Below are 16,630 nucleotides of genomic sequence, written 5' to 3'. Positions count from 1 at the left end.
AAAGACCACATTTTTTTTACTACTCACTCTTGTTTCTACTAATTGGTTCTGTACACCTTGATAATGGTCTCTACAATAGGATAGCACTAGCCAGGTTCAGCTCCAGTAGAAATATGAAATAAATAAAACCTTTCAGGTTTATGATTGCTTACAGAGACTATTATTTCTATAAAACTTAATGTGTGTCATCACAAAATTTTATGTCTGTGAAGGGCAACAGTTTGTACATGGCTTTTTTTGACAAGGCCATTAAGTGAAAGTCATTAAGAAAAGCTCCACCCTTATACACTTTTAAAAAAAAATACTGCCAAAAGTGGGTAGATGGAGGGAACACCCAAAGAGATTGACTTTCTATCTCCAGAAAGGTAGAAATATCATTATTTTCTAAGCAAAACAATAGCCCCATCACTGCACAAAACAGAAGGGTCTCAACAGCTCCTTCCTCAGAGGACCTGCAACTTAGAGAATATATCTGGCAGCACCTGGATCAGATACTGATTTGAAATGCAAAGGGATCACATCTTTCATGCTGCTTTTTATTTTGTCAGTGAAAGGCACATGTCCTGTAGAGTCCACTGGCCATCACCCATACAGCTCCCAGTCACCTGTAATATGAGCTGTAGAAGTACATCTCAGTATTTTCAGGAGCGTCCCAGGGGGACTGCAAATATGACCCTCAGAGTCCTGTGGGGCTCTTTGATCCTGCAGTCACACTACCAAGTCATAAAATGCATACCAGGCAAGTTGCTTTAGGGTTCATGGTACAAAATTCTTATTGGTCCTATGATTTACTGGCAAAACTTCCAGCTTCATTCTGCAAATGCAGTTTTGCACTTAGGAACACAAAACAAAGACTGATGACTGGGAATAGAAATCAGAGGCAGCTGTTTCTGTTTTTAATAAGAAACATGTTTTTCTGGTAATCAAATTACCACTGATAAGAAGATCTAGTGAAGTCATAGTGTATGCTGCCAGTGACTTTTCTGGAGTGATATCAGATTATATGAGACAATCATTTGGGTATGACTCTCTTCAGTATTCTCCAGAAATAGCTTCATGTGTTAGATCAAGGGTTCTGCTCAGGCTTCTTTATTAGACTGTGGCAGGTACCTACAGGACAGCAAAAGAAGAGGAAAGGTATGTTCAATACTACCTTCTCCCAAATACTTTTGTAGCCACCAACCAACTTCATTTTAGGGACTTCCTGATGTGATTTATCTTTCAAAATTCATAATGGATTTGTCATCCTTGCAGCATTTGTTCAGTCTCCTCTTAAGCCCATGTAAACTTTTAGTGTCCATAACAGCCTTGGTGGACCAAGTCAATGAAGACCCATATGCTTTGCATTTGGGAGTTTGCCCGTCTCCTATTAGCTCCAAATGCTCTTCTAATGGCTGGCTGAAAAGTCAAATACTTGTCCATAGTCTTCAGTGACTTTTTCAAGATGAAGAATCATGGTTTACTTAAGTTGCACCATTGACCCTGTACTATACTACTCCACAACTTTGATTACCCTTTATGTTCTTCCATGAGTCTCATCCTATTCTGTAATACCTTTCTGAATCAAGAAGAACACTGTTGTAGTATTTAAGATGGCATAAGAAAAGCCCACAATGTGTAGTGGTGTAATAAAGTTATCTTTTTACCCACTTTTCCTCTCCTAAAATGCTCTGAATTGGATTTACTTTTTTGATTGCTATTGAGCTTGGAGATGACTTTTTTCAAATAAAAATATCTTCTGATCCTAAGATCTTCCCAATCAGCTACTGTGAGCAGAGAGATCAGTATCTTACAAGGTCTTAGGAAAAATTAAGAATGGTCTTTTCTCATGTATATCAGTTCACCCTTTTCCATACTGAATTTCACTACTTTCATCTGCAATTCTCAGTCCCATAAGGTCTTCTAACTGTTGCACTTCATACTCAGTCTTGGTCCAGCTATCCAGATAACTCAAATAAGAGCAACAAAATTTCTCAGTGTTTCTTTTTCAGGTAATTTCTTAATACAATCAACATGGATGGTCAAATACTCCAAGGCTTCTGCAACATTTCACCACTAGATGAGCAGATAATTTAGTCCTAACATGCAATCTCTCTTTTCTTTAGTGTCTGTTATTTAAGAGTAAGATGACCTTATTTATTATGGAACTGAGACTTGGTTTCCTTATTAAACTCTTGATGAGGGAACTTGGAAGCTTTGTGGAAACCCAGACAGACTGTATCAACCAGATCCCACCCATCTGCTTGCTGAATGCATCAAGAGCGCTGTAAGGGGAAAAAAAAAACATGTAAAGCAAGGTTTCTCTTTTACTAAAGCTTCATTTACCCTATTCACTATCTTTACAAAGATGCCAGCTGGTTAAATTCTCTATTATATTTCCAGTAATTTTGCCAGTACATAAACCACCTAAAGAGGCTCTTTTTTTTTTTAATTTTTTTTATTACTTCTCTTATACTTTCCAAACAGCAGCTATATCTTTCACCTATTTTCTCTGAATTTCTTCATGCCAGAATGTGGCATTGGCAGCATTCAGCAGTATTATTCAGTAATTTTTTTTCTCTATTTCTTTGCTTGTCATAGTAGAAAGAGACTTACTACAGACACAGTTATTTTATACAATCTTTCCTACTTCAGATAGCAGTACAGTCTCTGGTGCATCATCTTGAGAATACTTCACATACCTGCTGCTCAGACAAAGGAACTACAACGTGCTCCTTAAACAAAGAACTGAAGTGCACTCCTTATCTCTGTTATTGGACAAGGTTGATGGTCATTATCTCTCTGTGCCAGACCCCTCAACCTGTGAAAAATGTCAAGCCAAGTTTAACTGTATTACCATCCCATACTAACAGACTAAAGACTCTGGCCAAAGCATAAGACAAAATAAATTATTTCTATATGGTTTTATGAACAGATGCAAAAGACCCCCATGATACCCATAAACTCTCAACATCTATAGGAATGCATAAATGAAATAAATTAGCTTCTAACTAAAATTTCAGGATGAATGACTGGCAGAAAAGCACAAAAAATAGACACTAAAAGCCTAATGGAAAATTTTTGTCATTACCATGCAGTATTTACAGCCTTGTACATCCAAAACAAGCAACTGCTACACGAATTTGATGTGAAACACAGAAATAAATAAAACAAATATCTCCATTCTTAATCGGTTTATCAATAATTATTTGTTTATCTGTATCAACAGAGAGACACACAGCTACTCTTTGACCTTACCAAAATATTGCCCCATGCCAATTATCTAAGAAGTTCTCAGCCTCTTAATTTGGCATACAGCAGTAAAAAGTGCACTCCAGCACCCAATATAGAAACCCTGATACAAAAAACTAGCTCCTTTCTTTAAGGCTTACATAACCTGGGCATTTGAACAGTGTTTCAGAGGAAGAGCATCTTTATTAAAGATTCAATATCCTTGCCTTCATCAGAAAAATGCTGTTGAGAGATATCACATACTGCCTGAGAATTCTAACAAGTCTGCCACAAAGATTGGAGAAGATCACAGCTAACACTCATGACATCCTCAGTTAATGAACAAAGGCAAAGTTACTTCTAAAAATAGCATTCAGTATTCACATTTTAGTCCTCTGTGCACAAAAAGAAAATTTAAATTACAACTGAAAAGGCATATAAACTCAGTCATTAATTAATTTTAAATCAACATTTTAAACATATTCAAAAGTCAGTCAAGTGTTCTTCCTCCTCCTTCTGAATAAATCCTGCTTTCATATTCTCAGGAAGCTTATAAAAACCTAAGAAGTGACCTAGAAGATACAGTAGGTCATAGAAATAAAAGACACATTTTGAAAAACAGCTTTTTCCTACAGCAAAATCTGATTCATTGCATCCTTCCTCAGAATGTGAAAAAATTTATCTGTTATTCTCAAAGGAAACTTCTAGATGCTCCATAGGAAAAAAAAAAACTCAAAACCAAAAACCAACAAAAAACACAAAGCAAAATGAAAATACATTCACAGAACACTTAAGGGAGAAAGGAAATGTGTCATAAGAAAAAGGTTGAGAAGACCTCACCCAGAAGACCTTTGAGTCAACAGAAACCTCCCTTCCTCTCTAAAAGAAGATAAAAAAAGCATGCATTCATATCTTGACTTCTAGTAGACATTTCTGGTTTAGGTGTAACCTATGAAAGGGAGATAAGTAATCTGAAGCCATCCACCCTTTTGTTGGATTCTGGGCTTCTTATTACAACAAAATACATTCATCACATGTCCCCCACAAACTGCCCATTATCTTATACCTTACACAGAAGAAGTGAAATAAAGCATAACATAGAAGGGAAGAAAATACCTACACCATAAATGTATCCTGGTGCAGTACAAAAAACAAACTCGTCCAAGTATGACTGCAATATTTTTAATAAAAAATAGGATCTACCGACCAGGATATTCTAAACTAATTTGAAACTTTTCCTCTTGGAAAAGTCAGGACTTTTCCTCTTGGAAATGATCAGGACTCTGATCAGAGTGAAATTTTGACAATAATAAATTACAGCAGATGTACAAAAGAAGATGAAAAGAAGCTGGTTCAAGTACCGTGCTTCTACAGGTGAAGTTAATTAAGTGGGTTTTAGGCAGCTGGCTACAATAAATCTCAGTTCTGTAAGAAGCTATGGTAGGTGTTCTCATTCAGCTGTGACTCTTCTGTCCCTCAGCTTCCCACAGCTGCAGTAACTGCTGGTATCATGCTTCTCTTGAAAAAATGTCAAATCTCATAGTCCACGAAAAGTTGTGAGGAAGAAAAGCTGCCATCCACACAAACACAGGTTCTTCCTAAAGACGTGGCTGTTTCTCAGAGGGAAAGCCAGCTGCAGGATTATTATTATTTGAAATATCAGATTTATTATAAATAGCCAGGGACAAGGTAGATTCAAGACTCACAGGGCACACAGAGAGCTCTACTGGTGGCATCCATATTGACACAGACATACATGACAAGAAGTTACTCTACACTGTTCTACAGGGTGCTTTGTGTTTATGGCTTTAAGGTTTAATTTGCATTCACAGGGGAATATGTTATTTGGAAAACCTGAGGAGAACAACAGTAGCAGTGTGATTTCATATCAATCAAGATTATCCTTGCAGCCACAAATCCGTGGTATTAGATTATACGGAAGCAAGGTGGATGAGTGGTTATCACTTTGTGCAAAAATGCATGAAAGATGACTGTGCAAAAAACCCCGCTGTGCTGGGGGGACATTAGAGGAAGAAATTCTTGCTTTGCTCAGATTTTTGCATTAACAACCTCAATTTAAATTCCTTTGGTGACAGAAGGTGGCACATTGGAAAATAATATGATATTAAATCACAGTGGCCAGATACTGAGTTGCTGAGCAACCAGACGTAGCTTCTGACATCTTAAAAGTTCAGAAAACATCAAGCTCCAAAATCAGCTTCCTAATTATGGACAGCTGAACTAACCATTTCTAAAAACCTTGGCCACCATTTAAAAATATATCTTAATTCTAAGGAAGATTATGAGTCACAGTTTCAAGCAGCTTCCAAGTCCATACCTGTAGCATACACACATACAAAAGGGGAATTTAAGAACTAAAAATTCAGGGACTGATTCCAAAAATTTGGATGAGTCTACAGTTTAATAACACTTTGAAAAAAAAAAAGTTAATTATAATCCCAATATTAAATTATTCATACACTTCCTTTACTGCCTCTTCTTTATTTTTACTGCTTGAAGATTATTCTGTGGTTCTTGCTGGCAGAATGAATTCCAGGTATGTTCTCACTATATGCTGTGTTCATCTACAGTGTCATTTCAAGTGTTTCAGGGTTGCCTGTAGATAGGTACAAATTTAATGTCTTCCAGAAAGGACATTTCACTGGAGTATTTTCCTTCCTTTTGACACACTTGCTAACATGCTCAACCAAACATGGATGACCTAAGTTTTTAATCCCTGGTGTACTCTATTTATATTGGTTTACATATAAAAGAACAGCAAATAGTACTGTAACATTAATTCTGCTGTGAGAAAAGCAAGCCTACCAAAAGCATGAAAATGCTACTAAATGGATAGGATGCCTAAGCCAGGGTCCTGCCAGCTCTGCAGCACTCCTATCAATGACTGCCAGCAGAATCACCACTCTTTCAATGCAATATGCACTGGCAGCATCCTTTGCAGGAGGCTGTTATATCCAGCATACAGGGAGACTGAGAGGAGCACCCTATGTGGTGGTCAGTATAACAGATCATCAGTGAAGAATGGCAAAAACATAGCAATTACTGAAAATATCTTCTACATAAGCAAGACATTTGGCAAATTTTTGTTGTATCTTATTTTCTCCAGGAAAGATATGAAAACCTCATTTACATTTTTTCACATTATAATAATTCTCTTAAAGCAAGCTTCTCATTTAGCCATAGAATTGGCTTATTTTAACTATGGACAATGGGAAAGAAAACTGCCAGAAATGATGAGAATAAGTTTGTGGCTCTCTTTTGGCTCTCTTGCCTTTTTGTTCAGGTGAGTAAGACTCTTCAATGAGTAAGTTATAACTGGTGAGAAAATATCAGCCTTGATCAAACACTGGGTGCAAGCATTCTGCTCTAAAAGATGGTCTTGACCAATAATTTAGAGTCAACAACCATCCTCAGCAACCTAACTTTGAGATCTAAATGGAGAAGAGAGGAATGTAAAAAACAGGGCAAAAACTCACAGTATGATATACACATCAGTTTGTCTATAGCAACATACAGGAGACAACACAAACATGTAAATAAATCTGAAAGTTGTGTTGGTTTATAATACAACCTTCTAAAAGTGTTAGTCCAGTTCTTCACCTGCACTAAAAACATCAATACATTCTTTATTTAAGCCCACTGTCTTGCCATAGAACAACTAAAATTACAGTCTGTGGCTCAAATGGTAGAATACTGTATCTGGGATATTGTTCTATTAGTAAAGGAATTTGGCTAGTAAAAAAATGCCTGATGCCTCCTGTTACATTTACAGTTCTTCTGTTCGGAAAATGGTAGCAGCTGAAATAACACACAGCTCACAGTCTACAAGTTGGATTTCTGACATTTGAAGTTGATACCGGAGCTTTTATACTCATGAAGGCAGTGAAGAGTCCTCATCTAACTCTATGCTGTTTCCAAAAAACCCTATGAACTTCTTCTGAATACACCATTACATTTTATAGAGAAAACTCTTGAAGAAAAGCCCAAGACCAACTTTATCACATCCCCCACTCCAGTCTCTGTTTTTCCCCATAAATGTTAAAAACCAAAAAAAGTAATTATTCCCATATACTAATTTTCCAGTGCACAATACTCTTGACTTCCTAGACACTCAAATAACTCAATTTCATAGTTCTTTCAGGTTGTCCCAAAAGGTTATTTTTTTCAGGAAAAACACATTTCTTTTAGGGAGAGATCACACAGAATAAGCCTCTAAAGAGATGCCTGTAATTCTGTCAGATTTCATGTGTGGCTTTTCTCCGGGTACTCTGTCTACAATGTCAGTCTCATACAGGTTTTCTCTTATATTTTCTTGATACAGTGCATGCTTTTTTGGGGGTGGGGGACAGAAATTCTGCTAGCACATCTTCTGGAGTGCTGTGACAGAAAACAGAGACTGCACAGAATGCTCAGTTTTGACTCATCCCTACATTGTTTTGCTCTACTCTTTAGATTGTGTGGGCCCTGTGTTGCAGCTTAAGAAAGGAGAGGACCTCCTTGCTTCATAAGCATCAAAACTCCTGGAATTGTTATATACCCTAACCTTTTGAAGATTGTTTTTTTCAAGTGACTTCTCATTATTCCAAATAACATTGTTTGGAAGATCTTTAAGAAAAACAGGGGTGAAGTCTCCAGGGAAGAAATCTGTAGACTCCTTTCTTTGACTCTGCATTCCTTTGCAAACTACCTAGTGCATGTTCAGCACACTCTGAACAGACATGAATGTTTTCTAGGGTAGATTTAAAACCGGGAAAACTACCTTGAAACAGATATGGAAAACTAAGTTGTTGCACTAAAATGTAAATTACATTACTGCAGGGGCCTTATCCACAAGGAGAGAAATGATCCTAAGCCCTATAGGAACAAAAGCTGTAAGACAGTAAAATTATATTGCAATAAGTCAGAAAAATGAGTGGAGAAACTCTAAATATACATCACAAACTAAAACACCCCAGTCTTGATACACATGGAAATTTCTGTTTGGGACCACTAGGCAGGGAGATGAGATATATATAACCTTAAAGAATCCTTTATACCTGGAACATAACAATGGGTTAAAAATAACAGGTTTAATGGTTTGGAAAGTTACAGGCGTTCATAACAGCTACAGTATTTTATTTCCTACTCTATTTTATGGAACCAGACAGATGAAAAAAGAAAAAAAACCTTCTCAAAGTTCAGAATATCACCTCTTCATTTTCTATTAGTGTTCTAGCTTCACTGGAAATAAAAATGTTCCCCTTTTGCAGGATCTTCCTGTTAGTAACAGTTGCACATAAATAAAGTTTTCTAAACAAACATCTTATCTTTTTATGGAAGGAAGTCCATTAATAAGGAATTGACGTCCTTCCTTGAAAAAAAAAAGATCAGTGCTAATTCTTTCCCATAAACTAAAGAAATAAACTTACACCCTGAGATTTTTTACTCTATTTTCACAGCAAACCGGCTTGTCTGCACATAGATAAAATGGAACTATTTGGGTTTTCTTATAAACATCTCTGTTGCTACTTTGCCCCATAATATTGAACAATGAATTTCTTCCCCCCGTTTTTGATTGCCTCATGGAATTTGTGCTTTATTTCAATTCAACCCCATTCCTGTTAAAAGTACATGGCAGCCTTTGAGCAACTTTCAGCCTGGGAGCTTCAGAAACACACCATAACTTTCTAACATTTTGGCCTATGCCATTATTTCCAGAAAGATGCCCTTTACTTAAAAAATGCAGACAAATATACTCTAGCACCTCTACTGTGGTCTTCACTGACTTCATCAGTTACAAAGGACATTTCTTTTGCCCAAAATGAACTTTGTTATGGCAAATCCTCTGACATAACATTCATCTACTTCCCTTTTTCACCATAACTTTTCCTTTAGACTAAGAGAATTTGAAGTTGATACTCTACTGTATACTACTTACAAAAAATAAAACACAGATTTTTTACCCATGGCTTCAGAAAACCAGCACTTCAACCTACTTGCAGCAATGCTGAAAATAGAAATGTTAGTATGTTTAAGGAGAGTTTAGATTTGCAGTGTTACTGTACATCACAATTTAGAATCTCAATGCCATACTGCAAGGAGATCAGCCATAGAGAATGGCAGAATAATGTAGTCTGTGATTACCATACTTGTATAAGATTAGGAGTCAAAATGCCATAGTATTTTTATATGAAAAGATCCATTTATCTTAAACTCAGTAGTTCTGGGGGATGCAAGAAACCTTAAAAATATTTACATAGGAATTTCAAAAGGAAATTTTAAGGAAAAAATTGCACAAGTATTGCTAGAAAAAAGCTGTTATTTCTCTTCAGCTGTGTCTATAAATAAGTGCTATTTCAAGGCATCTATCCCAATTTTGAAAGATGAAACACTACTATGTTCCAGCAATCACACTTAGATAACCTAAGAATGGGAAAATAAAAAAACCACAATCCTTTACCAAGAGTGTGAATTAACATTTCTTACAGAATGCATCACTTGAAAAGGTGTTTAACATATGTCTTAATGCAGATAAATAAGACAGTGACAGGGAGTGAGACTGAGCACCAGGCTCCTCTCCTCTTCCTCTGTAGTGAACTCCAAGATTCCTTTCTGACTCCATTTTACACTAGGACAGTTTGCTTTCTAAAGATCAGTCTGCTGTAGAGGTGACAAGCCCTGAGCAGGTAAGAGGCAGTCCACATTACACAGCTTTGGTATACTGGTTCCTTGCACTCTTCTTTGGCATCCATACATAACTTTACATGCTGATTTCTACAGTTTACATTTAGATTACAATACTATTGCTGGTCGAACCAGAAGACTTGTGCAGGTTTAGTAACACACACCTGAGCGTCACTATAAAAGTTTAGAGCTAAGGGAAGAGGAAATTGCTCTTTTCTTTTCAAAGGCTTAGGTCCTCAGAAAGGTTTCCCCCCATTTCTGTTTAATTATCAATAATGTAATGCGGAACAGTGACCTTTTATAAAAACAAAACCAGAGCACTGCTTTAAAAGGTCACATAGTCACTCAGAAAACAGAGTAGATATTCTGGTATCCCATGGCAGCACTGGAAGCAGGGATACAGGTGATAGCTTGACAAGTATCTGGGCGAAACAGTATGCTGAAGGTTTTTGTCTCTCATTAGAGTTTTCACCTGTTCTCCAGGACTGCCCTGGTCAGTAAGGACACCTTATACAATTTCCAGCTTTTCTGCCTCACTTTTTCTTTACCCTCCTTTTCTTAGCACATTGCTTTACAAAACTTTTCTGATTTAGAATGATTCTTGACAGGGCAGAAAGCTTGGGGCAGTCTCAAGAGAGCTCAGTAAATGTGTACAAAACATTAAGACCTTTGATAATTTCATCTTGTAAGATGGGAGTTTTGGTCAGCTGTAGCTAATGGCTGACCAAAACACCTGTGAATGGCTTTAGGACTGCTGAATGAATGGATGGTACCCAGCACAGCAAACAAAGGAGCCCATTCAGCAATGTCACTGTTACCTGTGCTGCTGTCCTCTCTTGTCCCCTCACCTCCGTATTCAGCAATACTGGTGCTGCAACTGGTGGAGGAGGTGCTCTGCGCTTTTTCACTTCTGGGTTTGCTGTCATTCCAGAGATGTTACCAAGGGATAGTGATGAACCCAGGCTACTGGAACGAGAATTCACCGAAGGGGAATTTGGTGCTGTGGAAAAACCCTGTAAATGGATTAACATCTTGGATTAACATCACTCTTTAAAAACAATGAGAAAGAAAGAAGAAAAACAAGACACATCTGGTTACCGTTTAAACAATGATATGAATAATCATGTATGTTCCTCTGCCAAACCTGCTGAATTGCAAACTCTAACTTTTGGAAACTTCCAAAGGTCAACTGGAACAAAGCTTACAGGCGGTATTAATAAGACAGGAGGCACGATAAGCACCTACTGTGGTTTAACAGTAGTATCGATGGGAACACTGCTGCCGCTTGCTATTTAAAATATAAAGTTCACATCAAGACTCATAATTACAGTTATCCAAATGCATTTGCATTTGCATTTAAATTCCAAATGTTACACATTTCTAGAAGCAAGATGTACTCTTAAATGAGAACACTGTATCAATAAAATGCTGCCAGTGTCTCAGGCTTGTCTATTTTGTTATCAATCTGTCTTGATTCACCTGAGTCTTCTCCACAGATTTACATAAGAGAAACACTGCTACCATTAAACTATTTTCAATTGACATGCACAATCATGCATAATCACTTAAAACTTACTGAAAACAACCATTTAACTTGGTGAAAAGAAGTCTTACTGACAGACATCTCTCTGGATTCTAACAGGCCCAGATGAAAGGAGAAACAGAACATTACTTCAGTAATTCCTTACTGCTAAAAATTACTTTACTTCTCATTGAAAACTTAATAAAATCACTGGAAAAAGTTTAATGGATTTCAGAATCTTAATACATTTTTATATTAATATACAAACAGAAACATATGCAGTCACATAGTAGAAAATCAACAAATACAAAAGATGAGAACTAGGATTCTTTGAAAATACGCATTTTAACTTTAGTTTTTACTCTTAAATTCAATACCTATTTTTTACTCTGCTAATAAAAATCTTGCAAAAAGATTTTTTTTTCCCCCTCAAAATCTAAGTCACCTTTTCCTTTTTTTTTAATTAAGAGAACCCTCCATATTAAACTGAAGATTTTACTTTTTAATTAAGTTATTTGACTGTAACTTCTTCCCAGAAATATCTTCTGTGGAATCACCACTGATACCACTTCACCATGACCTGGAGCTGAATAGCTCTTCTGGAAACATAGGCTGATGAGCATGGTTGATAAATGCTGTTCTTATCACAACAGAACATGCTACCACAGTTTCAAAACTCTCCCATCAAGGACATACAGCTCTCTGGTGGAATTTTGTCCAAAACCACAGAATACATACTGGCAGGAAACTTGAAGGCCACCCCAAATGCCATTACTTTCAAAAAAAGAAAGATAATGTCTTTCCACAAGTGCCAAGTGCAAGCGTAGGTAAAAATGAAAAACACAGGGCAGCAAGATTAAAAACACAATTCATTTAGTTTTAGGACCATTGAGGAAGAACTGATAAAGCATAAAGAGCTAAAAAAAAGAGCAGTGCAAAAATATGTACGATACAGGCTCCTTTACTGCCTGGGAAATTTCCATGTTCCATAGATTCCCGTGAAAGCAACTGAGATGCACACAGATTTGTTCCTTGTCCTGCATTTACTGTGCATGTCATGCCAATTACTAACCTAGATGCTTTTGTTAACTTTTATGTTGCACACTGCACAGTACACTTCATCTTGGAATAATGTATTTGGCACAACTGCAGTATGATACCAGTCTTCTCTGACTGAAAGCAATGTTTGCTGCATCTTTTTCATCAGCAATTTCTCTGAATTGAATGGCATCGGAAGCATCTTTACCCTTCTAGGAAATGAAGAAAGAAAGTTTGAAGTAGAAGGTGCTGTTTAAAAGATTAGGTATAATCTTATAGAGAAGCAGTCTTGTATTGGCCCTGTATTGGCAGTGGAAAAAATAATGATCTCATCTGTAAGCTAGAAGTTTTAAGTCCTTATCAGTGCATACTGTACAAGTCCTATCAAATAAAGTTTGTTTATTCCTACAGAAACAGCAGATTCATGAAACGAAATATAGTTTACTCTTTTCACACATTTACAAACAAGTGAACAAAACAATTTCAAAGTGGGTTCTGCAGGTATGCTTCGACTCTATTAATTCTTTAGCCTTCTAAACAAAAGGGTGGAGAAATTTTACACAAAGATGTATGAAAATAATAAAAAAAAGCCTCAAGACCTTCCCTCTTAGCACTAAAAATACAGAGTGCTGGTAAGACGATAGGCCATAACCAGTTTGAAATAAATATTCAATTTTATCTCAAGATCTTGTGGCTGAAGAACTATCAGAATTCTTTTCCAAGCTACAGGTCATTGGGAAGCAATACAGTGATTGACAACTAAACAGTTTAAAGCTGCTTTGTCCTGTTTTTAAGCTAGGATTTCCTAACAGAAGACACAGGAGGAAAAAAGGAAATATTTCTACCACACTTCCATACACTTATAGTGTCATGGAACACCATAGTTTTTAATAAAAATACTTGAATGATAGAAAAAACACCCAAACTTGCAAATTCACCGATGTTTTATTTTCCAAATCCAACCTTTATATCAAGCCCATTATTTCATCAGTGAGCATTTCAAGAATGCTCATGTGAATACCTTTCCCTAAAACAAAAACTTGCCACAACTTCCAGGGGAACAGAATGAGGACAGTTTTGAACTAGTTTTGAAAGCCCTTTCATGCCGCAACAAGCGCTTTGCCTAACTGGAGTCAGACCTTCAATTTCTCCCATGTGTGTAGTCATTTTCATTAGCTTTAAGAGAAAAAACACAACCCTGGACACAAAACACTGACACAAGTGATTATGGCATGACTTGTCTTTTGCTGTAAAACTAATACCAAGAGAAAACACCTAGCCCAGCTTTTATATTTTATGTGAGTTAGATGCAATGCAGTTCCTTTCCAAATCGTGGGATCAAGCAAAATTGTAGGGACATGACATCTACATGCCAAATACTCTAACCATCTCTCATTTCTTGTTTTTCTAATTTGTTATCAAAGAACCAATTGAATTACTCAAATTACAGCAGTGTAAGTGAGGAAAGCCAAGCTCAGGAATTGAAGCCAATGTTGCCGGCTAAAAAAAAAAGTCAGCCCTTATCCTCCATTTCATTTGACACACAAGTTATCACGAATACTCTGCTCAGATTCCAAATCAGTTCACAGAATCCATGAGCTTCATAAGAAAAAAAAAAGAAAAAAGGAAAAAAGAAAAAAAATCAATAAGAGAAAAGTAATTGAAACTAATTATATGAAGAGCTTTCAAAAATGTCTCTCAACTTGCAAAATCACAGTCTTTGCTAAGCCACTAGTGTTGCAGCACTTTGCTACTAGTTCAAACAGCAATTAATTAATGCGAACTAGAAATAAAAAGAAACAGTTTGGTTTGGGATTGTTTTTTCTCCCTGAATTAAAGCAAACCCATTACATAACCAGATAGACCAGCAGTCAGGTTAGAAACTAGCTGAGCATAGGTTTGGAATATGTACTGAAGCACAACCATGGATTACAGTCCACTTCAATTCCATGAAGATATCAGGAGACAAGAAACAACTGCCATACCATATTATGTTGCCATCACTTGTCATCACCATTTCATGTTAAACTTGCTAGCTAGTTTTTTTCCCCTCTCATTAAACTTCTGAAACTCAACGAACTTCCTGTTTCTTTCCTTATGTACCAAGTGTTTTCTTTGGGGTTCAGCAATTGAATTTTAAGATTTTTTTCCTACTACTTCTATTTGGAATTTAGCTATCAAAGACAAGTTTTTAGCAGTCCTTATTTGCCCTGCAAACACAGGAGTATGAAGGCTAAGAGTACCCTGGTGAGGTATGCATACCACTCTCATTTTCAGAACACACCAAGCAGTCAGTTTTCTACAAGACTTCTAAAGTCCCATACCTGCTGAACTCAACACAAGACAGATTAAGAGCCTAAAGCTGAGGCCAGTCTCTGTTCCAAGGTCATCAACCCAGAATGCAATTGTAATCTTTTTCAAACTACCTCCTTTTCAAGATAAACAAAAGTTTTGCAATCTTATGGATACTTGGAAAATTTTGAAGTCATATGTAAATAAAGGTAAGAGTACTACTCTATTAAAAATATAACTGTACTGCTGTGAGAATTCAGTTCTGCAAAAACAGATGTGCATAAAAATGGAAATCAGCTTATGATTGTTTTTAAAATATGTCCCTTATATATAACTTTCTTACCCAAAGCCCTGTTATTAGCATTTCCTTGACTTTCTGATGACACTAAGTGGCATTTAAAGGTCAGCAAGGAAGAGGCTGCAGATTGCCTGTGAGAGTGATTTGACTTCCTGTTCCCTGTTCACACCGGTCAATAAAAATGTTTCAAAATGTCAAGCTCTTTTCTTGCAAGGTTGCTACAGACAAGCCTTTCTTCCGCAGCTCTTTGCCAAAACTCACATATTTGAGCTCCCAGTCTTGTTATGCAACTTCCTTCTCAGAAGTTTTTAAATCAGAAGTAATCAATTGAGCTGTTTTAATGCACTCAAAGTACCAGATGTATTAGCAAAAAGGGGCTTATTTTTTCCAAAATAGAGACAAAAAATAAAAGTATTGTAAAGGATATAAATTTTTTTTTTGCAAGTATATTATGGGTAAATATGAAAGGTAAGATTTACAGCAGGCAAACAAATTCATCTCTTCAGTGACAGCAAGAACATTTATGCCTGTGAGACATTTAAACTCCATTAATGCAAACTTTCATTGATTAGCTGAATGATACCACAACTGATTCCAACTGGTCATATAAAATGCCAGACAGACCTACTGAACAAAGTGAACTTAGAAGTTGCTTTCCCTTATATGACACTGATATTACACTAAATTTGCACTAAAATTAACAACACAGAAACTGAATTAATCCAAGATCCTGCTTCAAAACTAAAGCATTATACTGCAGTCATGACATCGCTGGGAAACACAGTTTAAAAAACTCAACAAAACAAAAAAATTATGACTACTCATATTTTCCTTTCTAACCAGCCACACTGAATATAATAGTTTGTTTTTTTGTACTCCCTGAAGCACTTCTGCTAACAGTCTGCAGTCAGAAGGAAAAAAAGTTAACCTTTTCCTGTTCTGAACTGAAAAAAAAAAGGCATTGTGATGCAACTTACTTTATGCTGCTTTATTATCTCGCTGCATTTTGCTATTGGTAGGAAGTTATCTGATCACATACCACAATAATAAATGAGAAGCAACAACAGTTTTTTACACAGGCTGCACTATGTTGATTTTATATGCCTGGCAAGTAGGCTCTCAAGTTCTTACTGTAAAAGTTTTTAGTTATACTTTGAAGTCTGCACAACTAGTGCTACCTTACACTTGTATCAGCCTATCAGAGCATCTAGATAGCAGTTCCAGATCTGGTGGCCAGGGCCAATTTGGTAGACACCAGAACTTACACAACCACAAGCAGAGATGTCTGAGAACATACTGTCTACTGTGCCCCTGCCAGCTTTCCCTCAGCGTGGCTGACCACATTCCTCTTGTTTGTTTAATACAGTTTTTGGATCAGAAATCCTAGCAGTGCCAGGTGCAAGGCAGTCAGCTCCCATACAAATCCACTTTATCTCCCAGTGCTAAAGTGACCAATCTACCTATATGTCACTGTGGAGGCTACTAAAATTTTCCTATGACACAGGTCCACACCATCTGCAATTATGCTGTTTTTCTTCTTAATTGTCTTTATCATTCTTTTTTCCCTTGTACCTTAACCATAACTT

At 36.6% G+C, this 16,630-nt stretch overlaps 1 protein-coding gene across 8 annotated transcripts in view; it reads right to left on the bottom strand.

The window, feature by feature from the left end:
• The window catches only part of COBL (cordon-bleu WH2 repeat protein), a 157,907-nt gene that overhangs the window by 62,780 nt on the left and 78,497 nt on the right, over positions 1-16,630 (bottom strand). For all 8 annotated transcript variants that reach the window (XM_041475918.1, XM_041475917.1, XM_041475919.1 and 5 more), the window contains one exon: positions 10,713-10,907. In XM_041475918.1, the coding sequence (XP_041331852.1) occupies positions 10,713-10,907 (195 nt within the window). The remainder of the gene's footprint in view (positions 1-10,712; positions 10,908-16,630) is intronic.

This window comes from Pyrgilauda ruficollis, unplaced genomic scaffold (assembly GCF_017590135.1).
Source record: "Pyrgilauda ruficollis isolate IOZ18807 unplaced genomic scaffold, ASM1759013v1 scaffold37, whole genome shotgun sequence".
Taxonomy (NCBI): Eukaryota; Metazoa; Chordata; class Aves; order Passeriformes; family Passeridae; genus Pyrgilauda; species Pyrgilauda ruficollis.
Note: the sequence above shows the minus strand (reverse complement) of the source record. Positions and strands in the feature narration are given on the sequence as shown.